We start from the raw sequence: 11,196 nt of genomic DNA on the forward strand, positions 1-11,196 counted from the left end.
TATTATAATTCGCTTTCCAATAACTTTGTTGCATTCTCTAGTTTGTTCTAATATAACTTTTTCGAAATCGAATAATATCACTTCTATTGAACCGATCCAAGTTATTGTTAGTCTTCTTAAAAATTCAGCTGATATTTCCCAAAAAATTGCAGTTTTATTTTTCTTTTGTGATAATACAAAAATTCAAGCACTCAGCTTTTTATAGTGAAGTTTAGAGCAAAGTTTGACAGTTTTTTTTTTTTTATATAGTAGGGGGAAGCATTATAGTTCAGGCTTTGCAATCTGTTCTGTTTTTGTGTATACGGGCTTTCTTTAAGCCATTTGTGACGAGTATTTTGCAGCAACGAACAATTATTGGAGAATTATTTGAAGCTTAAACATTCACAGGAAACCTTATTAGTTTCGGTACAAAAGCGATTTACTTCGAAAATCCTCTGACAGTTTCACATTTTTAACCTCTATTGAGTGCAGGCAAGTCGAAAGTTCAGAGACACATCAAATGTTCCAAAATATTTATAAAGAGTTTAAATGACTATAATATTGTTATCTCCATTAAGGGACGTGGTTCGCTTTGTATTAAGCCGTTGTACTTAAAAATCAACTTTTGAATTTGGACTTTCCATTCGACAACAATCAACACCGGAATAGACATGTGGAGTTAGTAAAGGACCTTAAAAGGGTAAAATGTACGTACATATCTCTTAAAAATCCAATGGATTAATTTTCACTTTTCATAAGTTTACAGACGAAGTAAAAATGATATAATAGGAGTCACTTATATTGAAACAAAATAAGAGTTTTGGTTATAAAATCGTTATACATATATTATTTTATCTGACAGGGAATATGAGTTTTGGTTATAATATGGTTATATTGGTTATTATATCTGACAGCAATTTTCGATTTTTATACACATTATTTTATCCAGCAAAAACGATTATGAAAACTCTAAAAGAAAAGTGTCCTATATTTTATCGAAAATCGAAAAGCCCACTGTGCCGTGCCGACATTTACGACTATGCCGACAACTGGGTAGGTACGTACACAGAGCATTCGACACGCTGCCAGCCCGACAAACAGACTGTTGAACGAAACGTTGGCGCAACGCTTGCTTGCCTGCTTGATTATTGGGTATACAACGAGCTATATACACTTGTATATACCTATCTGCACACATACAATATGTATGAGACGAGGTAGATAGCAAGCGAGCGCTACACACGATGAAGATTACCACAACGAAGTTGGGCAAAACGAAGCGCAGTGAGGAAACGAGTCACCGCTGCAGCAACACAAACGCTCTATTGCTATGTATATGTGTGTGTGTGCGTGCATATCTGAATGCTTGTGGTGTATGTGTGTGTAAGTGTAGCATTGTCGAGTGTGCTGTGTGGCTTAAGCAACAACACATAGCACACACACACACATACACAAACAGCTAGACTTTGTTGATGATGACGACGGCAGCGTCGACGAAGCAACGTTATATGTACGATGACTGTCGGCAGCGCAGTCGACGCAGCCAACACATTTTCGAACGTTTCTACTGTGTGCCTCTGGTGAACGTATCTTTCGGTTTGCCAGATTATTTGTGATTTTAGCATGGTAGACTAAGGTACAACGTTGCTCGCACGCACGTACGTTCGTTCGCTAGCTAGCTCGTTTCGTCGTAGTCTCGTCGAAAAGAAGAAATCATATTTTTGTGCAAAGCTAAACACTATAGTAGCGCCGCCGACACATTAGCTTAGCTAGTAGCTGTCAATAGGGTAATGACAACGCGCGTATATTTTTCATTCCAAAAAAACGCGCGTACGTGATTGTTTCCACTAAACAAATCTAAATATTACTAATAAGCAGCTATACAACAAATAAACGTATAAAAAATATTTTGCCGAAAAATCATTTATTTCAAGCAAGTAAGCAAAACATAACAAAGTGTATAGCAAACGTGAACGAGTTTAAAAAAAGAAATGTTGTATGCAACAAAAAATCAAATACAAAATATTTTCGAAAACAAAACTACAACAAAGAGTGACAGTTGAAAAGTGACATTTTTGGAATTTTGTATGAAATTTGACTGCGAGTTGTGGCATTTTGGAGAGACAAGTGAATAATCAAACAGAAAAGAACCAAAAAAATGTGCACAAAATAAAACAGCAAACCAGTGACAACAACGTACTGTGCAAATATAAGATTTGTAAAAATTAAAAGTAAATACCACACAAGTATTACTATAAGAAACTAGTGCATTTTGTACAAAACGCGCGCTCTGCAACAAACAACACCGCCTGAGCCAGTAAACCAAAGTCAAGTGTAACCAACTAGCAATAAAAGCAATAAAACACTACCAACAACACATTGACATTTGCCGAAAATAGCAGCAGTAGCAACAACTAGTAGAGAAGCAGTGCAAATTCCAAAGTTGTTGCAGCATCTTAACGTCTGTGTATATGCATGTGTGTGTATGTGTGCGTGACATATGCACACCAATCAGCAAATTTCCGCATTGAGTGGTGTAAACAAAGCGGCAGTAGTAAGAAGCAGCAAGCCAGCACCTCTTGTGGCAAACACAATAAGCGCGCAAAACCACGCACAAGTGCAGCAGCAACAACAACAACTGGCAGCACTAACAAGTGACAAGTTAGCACTGCGCCAATAAGCAAGTGTAATAGCAGCGTGCGTACCGTAAGTAGGCATACGCACCCTAGGAATCACAACTATTAGAACTAGTAGCAGCAACAAAATTGTTTTGCAAAAACATTTTGTGAACGCTCAACACAAAATATATACAGCACAGTAACAAAAAGTATTAGAGAAGAGTGCCTAAAGCAAAAGAAGCGCACAATTATTTTGGAAGAAGCTGCAAAAAAATCATAACTTCAAATCGTCGGTTTATGATTTGTGCCCCATAAAAGCAACAAGCACACACATAGCTAGAGGACAGCAAGCGCAACAGCAGCAACCAATTGGAGTATACACTAAGAGGAAGCAGTGGCAACTGTATATTTTATTATCTTCAAACAATAATGTGCACTGAGGTGAGTTTTTGAAAAATTTTCATTTCGCTTAAATTTCAAAACTAACATTATAATTGTATTGACAGCAAATTGGCTTGTGATTAGTGCAGGGGAATAGCGTTTGGCTTATAATTTATTTCAGCGTTTAGTTAGAAGGAGGAGACGTAGTTTATTAAAGAAAATTGAAATGATAAAAAAATAAAAGTATAAAGGCTTTAGATAGAAAGAGGAGAAATAATACTGAATATTAAAAAAATTAAAATTGTAAAACTTGTAAAAGATTATGTTTGTATGTTTTTTATTTCATTGCAAAAGTAGTTTAAAAAATTATAGTCTTGTTAATATTATATTTCCAAACAGAAAAAAAAAATTTAATCTTTTTTGGGTTTTGAAAACGAATTTTTGAAAACTATATCTTGGAAATAATAAATTTTTAAGTAAACATATTTTTTATATAATTTTTTCAATCTCTTTCGAAATTTTTGAAAGTTACAGTCTTGTAAATAATATATTTCACAGTAAAAAACATTTTTATTTGTCTTTTTTTAAATATTTTTCGAGTTTTGAATACGATTTTTTTTTATATAGTTTAGTAAATAATATATTTACAAGCAAAATTATACTTGTAATCCAAAAAATATGAATTTATATATTTTTAATTATCATAGAAACCACAAAATTTTCAGAATATTTTACATAAATATGTTTAAAATCTATCGACAACTTTTATAAATATAGTTTTTTCTTAAAAATTTTAATTAACAATTGCAGATATCATTTTATAAAAGAAAAGTAATAAGAAATTAAAAGTTTTATATACAATTATTTAACAGTTATATTACGGCAAAATTGCTGCAATTTACATACTGTACATATTCAGCGAATTCGAATTAAACAGTACTCATTTCATATACGAATTTTTTTATTTCAAAATTTTGAATTTTTTGAGAATTTTTGAAATTTTTTTGCATAATATAAACTAAAATATACAAAATTGTAAATAAATTTTACTTCATTTGAAGAGTGCATGAGTACCAAAGTAATTCGTAATTAAATTTTATTACTTTTCTTTGTATATAACGCGATCGTGTTTTTCGCACACTGTACGCATTAATTTTAACTTCAAGCCTGCTTTATAGAGTATAGAATACGAAAATCATTTAATCTATACTACTTGCGAAAATGAAGATATTGTCTAAGCCACTTTGGTCTAAAAATGAAAGGAGGAATTTTGAAAATAATTCGATAATCATACAATATTGATCTGTACTATTTTCCAAAATGGATCGGAAGCCAACGCGTGGCCGCTCTTTAGTTATTTTCAAATATGGCATACGATTCAATCACACTTTCCGAAAACTGTTTGAATTAATTTTCGCTCCCGAAACAGGCTGTCTAAGCAATTTTGTGTCAAAACTGAAAGGAGGCATTTCCTTAATCCTTTTGTTATGAAATGTATGGATTTTCAAAACTTAATAACAACTGTTACGCTTGAAAAACAATGTCATCTCCGATTTACGATTGCAAAAACAATTTTAACGATTCAATAAATATTATAAACCCCTTATAGCCCTTTTTAATGCTTTGTGGTTTTATCTAAATATACTCATAAGATCTAAGTTCCAGGCTTATTTGCTTAGCAAAAAGTCTATAAAAATTATGTAGCACTATAAATGTTTAGCAAAGTCAGCACATCTGCATACTTCAAGTTTTTTAGAAATACATTTCTCTACCCCAAACTCGTGAGAATTTCTTCACATCTTATGATGCTACAAATTCTTTAGTTATTTTTAAAATTGACAGCTACACCCTGTATTCAACGACTATGCGTTATTCATAAGTAAAAATAACACGTATAATTCTAGAAAGTCTAGTCATGACACACATCGGAACAAATAATATCGAAAGTCGATGAATGTGAATCTGGCTGTGGATTGAATAAGTGAGTAATTTGTGGTTTTGAGGCTTCTTAATGTAGACTACTGTACCGACATGGATAATTCAGAGAATAGAAAAGTAATCATGAAAAAAGCTTGGAAATGGAAAGTTATGTATTAAATTAAAATTTAAAGAGAAGATGATAAGTTGGGCAAATAAAATACTGGTGATAATAGTGGTGAGTAGAAGAGGTTAAAAAAAATTATGCATCAATATTGCACAAAAATAATTTAAATTAAAGCAAATGTTTGCTACTTGAGTGTCTTAAAATTATAAACTGTATAAGACTTAATTTAAAACTCAAACTTCTCACAAGTTTTATTCACCATCTCAAAGCCAAGTGCAGCATTATGTACTCTTAAGCAATTTAGGGCCGTTTTCGCAATGTCTGGTTACCATTCATCTGTCAGTTAAGTTCTGGTTAACTTAACCAATACACCTACTTTCGGTAAAGCACCTTTTTTAACCACAAGGTATCTATTAGATAACCGAAACTACTTATCTTGGTAAAGCACCTTTTTTAACCAGAATCTAACTGTTAGATAGCATTAAGAATACCGCCCTTAGTTATTTCTGTTATGATAATTGCATAAAGCTTTAAAAATCTAAACTGCTTAGGTCAAAAAATTTTATTTTGAGCAAGTCTTCGCGTGTAAATAATATCAGGTATACTGTTCGCAATTTATGTATATTGTTTAGTTTTGCCTACATTTCCATACGTGCACTCTCCAGCAAGTGCCGCACATAAGTGTTATTAACCCTTGCCAATCCGGCAATTATAAGTTATTAATTTGCACACATTCAATATCCTTGCATGTCCTGCGCTCACATAAGTGCAGACACAAGACCAGTACCAAAGCAAGTATTACAAATTTATGTTAAAATAAAAACAACAATTACATAACTAAACGTATTTTGAAGCATAACGGTATCACTGACCTGAGCTGATAGCGCCAAACGACAAGTTAATCCTACGTGCAACCGACCAACTTCAAATCCAACATGTGGTTACGCCAATTTCCGAGCCCTAGCACCAAAGCAACACAACAACAAACATATGTCTGGCTGCGATTGGCATTTTTGACATATTGTTGTTGTTGTAAGCGCAACAGCATCCTAGCGGTGAGTCGCTTAACGTGTAAAGTGGCGCTTTACGCAGCCACAAGTGTGGCGTAAGTCGTTGCAACATGCAGGCAACGAAGTCGACGCTGTGCCTCTCCGCAGCTGGTGAGTGAATGTGTGCCGTTAGGATGCAAATGTATGCATACAGCGCACATATGCACACATATGTGTGCTTAGAACAAAACAGAGGCACGTGTGGCAAGCAAACGTTTCAGCGAGCAAGTCCTTATTGACGCTTGCGAATAAAATAGCTGTGAGACAATCGTTTGCGCCAACATATACATATATACATATCATATAGATAGTAATATATAATATAATTGTGCATTGCACTTGTCGACGACTGCCTACAGGCCAGCAGACAGACATATGGCGCTTCGAGGCGCAACAGCGTTTGTTGATTTTGCTTTAACGTCACAGCACGTGTTGCAAGGTTGCATGCTGCATTCTTTATGCAGAAATAAATCACCTAAACACATTATTTGTTGTTATTGTGGTGTTTCTGCGTAGCAAATAAGCGTACGTCAGCAGCGAGTCCATGACAAGCTACTTAGAAGAGAGGAAAGTATAAACGCGCACGTTAAAGAAACGTAAACAACGCCAAGTTGCAAGTGTAGCTGTGTATGTATGTAACTTGCAATGCGGAAAAGTTGGCAAAACTTGAATTGTTGTGCGGCAAACTTCCTTCCTTTCTTGGCTGCTGTTGCGAGCAACAAACAAAGCATAAAAGCCGGCTGACGTGCGTGCAACATTACGTTGCGCCGCACATACAATCTTAGAAAAGTTGGCGTAAACTTGTTATTTCCTTTAAGCGCGTTTTCCGCTGCATATCGCTATACTTTTTTTTTTGAAATAATTTTTTTTCTTTAATTTTTTTTTATTAATTTTTTCATAACAAAAAAACATCTTTTTCATAGAAATATCAAAAAATTTAAGCAACATTGTTATGCTATTATTGAAACATATATAGCATGTGCATGCATAGAAGCATTTGTCTGCATGCAACATGTGCGCAAAAACTAAAAAACACGCCGGTGTTGCATGAACAACCTCTAGCAAACCAAAGTAACGGTGTAACAAGTCAATTTCAAACACAGGTTTTATATTTTTCTGCCTCACTGCCCCTTGGCGCTGATATACATATGCCAGCGGTAATGCTGTCGTACTCATTCAACGTTGCAAGAACAGCGGATCCGTGTCCGTGCTGTCAGTTTTACGTTTGCAGTTTGCGCTTTCTTTGCTATATTTTACACACATATAGACATGACTGCTGCTCATTCTCTTCAACTGCGTTTGTGTGGCATGCAACGTAGCACGCCGGCAGCGCCAACCTTTTCCTTACCTTCATATAAATGCGCGCACTTATTTTGGCAATTATGGCATGACCTTTATAGCCTGTTGTTTTTGTTGTTGTTGCTTGAAACATCGACTGTTTTGAATTTCTTCACATTCTTTGTTTTGCTCGGCAAATTTTCAATACACGCCACTTGTTTATCTTTTTGCAGTTCTTTCACGCGCACGAAAAAAACAAAAAACACAAAAATGGTACAACAACAAATCAAACAAGCATAAACACCTAGCCAGCCAATAATTTCCTCCACCATTCAAGCAATAAACAAATACCGAACATTTTCAACGACATTAATTACTTCTGCTCAAAAGCACACGCGCGCTCGCCTAGCGTGAGTGAGCGCTTACTTTTTATGTATGCGTTTTAATCATTTACCTTTAAAGCCACTAATCGTTAACAACGCGCGCAGTCGTCTCAACGCTAGCGCAGCGAAGCCGCAACGCAACGTCGCCGTCATCAGCACATCAGCCAGTTTGCCGCACGCCTAACATCCGCCAACTTAAAACTCGGCCACAATTTTTCTCTTTTGTCCAATAACAAACGCAAACATCTCCTGCTACCGTCGCGTCACGCATTAAAGCTGCTTCCGTACATTCATTGCTTTGACCGCGACGATTTGGTTAGTTGTTGTTTGTGCCGCCGCGCTGTTTACTCAGCGTCATAATAATTACAAAATCATATTGTGACTTGCGGAACATTAAGAAATGTATATACATACATATGTACATTTGCGACATGCAGACACTCCTTTTGGTTTGTCATCATTCTTATTGTTAATTTTTTGGCTTTGGCTTTCGCTTTCATTGTGCGCCAATAGTGGAAAAGTCATACAAAAATATGAAAGAGTAAAAATGAAGTGCGTTATCTTCTCAAACTTTCTTACACTTGCACTTAGTTTTATTTGTCGCAACAATAGCGCGCCACACACAAAGCAACAGCTCACCACCCACAGCGCTTGCACCTGCCTTATCAGCGCGCCAGTGGCAATAGTCTGAAGAATATCCATGAGTACGAGCCACACATAGAACGCGCGCTTAAAGGCAACACTGCGACAACGCAGCTAAAGCTGAGCCAAACAATTTATGCAACAAACTACCGCAAAACAATAATCATGCTGTGTATATAGACCAGCAGCAATAGGTCAACGCAGCGTGCTATTTAATCGCAACCTTTAACGCGCGGCGCGCAATGATAAGACAGCAAATAAAACAAAAAACACGCTGCAAAACGCAGCGCTAGCAATCAGGTGGTCTGGCGGCAATAAACAAATAAACATAAATGGCAAAAATAACAGGAAAATGCAAACTAAAGCGCAGACGGGCATTCCCATAATGTGGAAAAAAATGAAAGGAGACACAACACCAACAAAAGCGCACAGTTAGCGGCCTGCTGCGACTGCTGTTATCCTTACCCCTACTTAACATGCCACAAAAATTGTGCTCATTTTCATTTGCGGCAACAACAAAATACATACATATGTACATACGGACAAGCGGCGCGCAGTGCCTAAAGGCTGCCACCGTCGCAGCTATTTTGCATGCTGCCAATAATGGCATAAACCCCAAAACCCGCAGCCAGCAGCCAGCAGTCAACTAGCGCCTTTTAATGTTGCCGCCGCATTGCCTGCCACCAATACACCATCACCCATCACCACCACCAACAACAACAACCCATTAACCAGCTATTGCCGCTGTTATAGCAATTACTCTGCTGAGTGCGCGCACTTTTGCAACATCTTGTGAGAGGCGACGATGATAACGCCGACGACAACGACGGCGGCGGCGGCTGCTGCTGCCACTGTGCCACTGGTGGTGTATGGGATGCTGTGTGCGATATTTATTCATAAATAGCGTTAAATGTTGGCGCGCCGGTTCAGTTGTTAGCCAACCAACGACCAAACAAGACGACCGACCAACTCAAGACCCAACGGCTAACGAGTGAACAAATGCATATGCCTGTGAATKTACTCTATGATGTGGATTAAACTCGAAGCGCAACAAACGCTACGACASCAATTATGGCAAATTTTCTATGTATGGGCATGCGAACAAGCGGCGAGTTGTAAATTTCGATTTTCTGAGTGTGTGCARAACGTATTAAACGAGCACGTTGCACGCACTACAACAGTGCTGTTGTTTTTGTTGCTTGTGTTGGGCGTATATTTCAGCGGTGACGAGACCACGAGCACTCGAGCGAGGTGCCCCAACATAACTACATACGTGCAACATGAAGTGGGTGGGTGGCTGGTTGGCGCGCTCGTTGGGTTCGTTCGTTGCTGCTTCGATTTTAACAACAATGTCAGTTGTAACTACATACATATGCGCATATGTTATGCATGCGTCGGCATTTCGTTGTCGTTTAACGACAAAAGAGTTAAAAGTTTGCGCGTATCGTCGTCCGAAATTTGACGCTCCACGACGCGAGTAACAGCAGAAGTCCACGTTGCTTACACATATACACAAAAATATAATGGTAGCGAGTTAAAGCAGCACTACCATTTAACTAAAATCGTTCGCGGCATATTTGACAACGCGCTGGGCTCTAACCTGTTGTTTGCTTGGTGGTGGCAAGTGTTTGTTGTTGTTTTTCTGTTGCTAGTATATCAATTTAGGTTGCTCATATGCAAATAGTGTTCATGGTATTCCTAAAACGCCTATCGGCTTGCCTTTCCATACTTTGTGGCATGCCGCATAGGCACTTGTAAATGCACATAATGAGTATTGCAGCATTTATTTCACTTATATTAACTCTTCTACTTAGCCTGTTTAATCAGAATGATCATTTTTCTTTTGAAAAATATCTTGCCACATATAATGTCTTGCAACAAATGCACTAACTCGCTTAAAATGTCCACCAGCTCACTTAAAATGTCCTGTGCTGCAACACGCTTCATTATCTCAGCATGTCTGCTCTGCAATATTTACCGCTATATTACAATTTAATTACTACCACACGCCACACAGCCTGCGTACTTACTCTTGTAAACTCTTACACACTTTCTTCTTTGCTCAATGGTCCGTCSCTTGAGCTGCACTCATTTTCGACGCTCGTCATTGTTGCCTCACGTAAACAGCTGATTTTAAATTTCGCCACTTTGCCACTTTTTCACGTTTTCCTTGTAAACAGCGTTGCTACTTACACCCCTTTACATACTATATGTGTGTGTGCAGACAGTTATTTGCACATTTGCCATTCATTCTTTTTCAAGCTTTTCTTGCTGCTGCCCATTTCGCTTGTCAAAAAAGTAATCGTGTGCACATTGCTTGCCTCTTATTAATGGTTTTCGTCTGCTTCATTGATACGTTGCGGGCGGTGCGCGCCTCTTCTGCCAATTTGCCGCTTCTATGGAGCAAGGGCTTTACTCTTGTCGACTCTCAGTGCTTACGCGCTTGTCGATTATGCGGTTGGTGGTGGCGATTTCCGCTATAAATGCGGTTAAAATTTATAACTTGTTGCTTTAATGAATGCGTGCGGGGGTTTTTGGGAGCTTTACGAGCCACCATGTGAGTTGTGTTTGTAGTTATGTATGTATATATATTTTGAAGCTTGCATTTTTGACCCATATATTTGCTGGTGAAGTGGGAAAGTCACATGTTTTAATGCGATTTGGGGAAATCGATTCACAATTGCCCCTTATTTAGGTTCTTTTTAAATGATTAAATGAGCTGAGGGWAAAAACAAATATGTTTTTTATATGTCATAGCTACAAGATGTGTAAACAAAAACTTTAAATATAAATAAAATTCATGTTAAAAATTAAAAATATAA

At 37.2% G+C, this 11,196-nt stretch overlaps 1 protein-coding gene across 1 annotated transcript in view; it reads left to right on the forward strand.

Annotated features, from left to right (window-relative positions):
• The first annotated feature begins 1,610 nt into the window (after positions 1–1,610).
• LOC108975171 overlaps positions 1,611–11,196 on the forward strand; it is a 39,955-nt gene continuing 30,369 nt past the window's right edge. The window contains exon 1 of the mRNA XM_018943498.1: positions 1,611–3,038. Coding sequence (XP_018799043.1) covers positions 3,027–3,038 — 12 coding nt within the window. The 5' untranslated portion in view covers positions 1,611–3,026. The remainder of the gene's footprint in view (positions 3,039–11,196) is intronic.

Source organism: Bactrocera latifrons, unplaced genomic scaffold (genome assembly GCF_001853355.1).
Source record: "Bactrocera latifrons isolate USDA-ARS-PBARC rearing strain unplaced genomic scaffold, ASM185335v1 scaffold_62, whole genome shotgun sequence".
Taxonomy (NCBI): Eukaryota; Metazoa; Arthropoda; class Insecta; order Diptera; family Tephritidae; genus Bactrocera; species Bactrocera latifrons.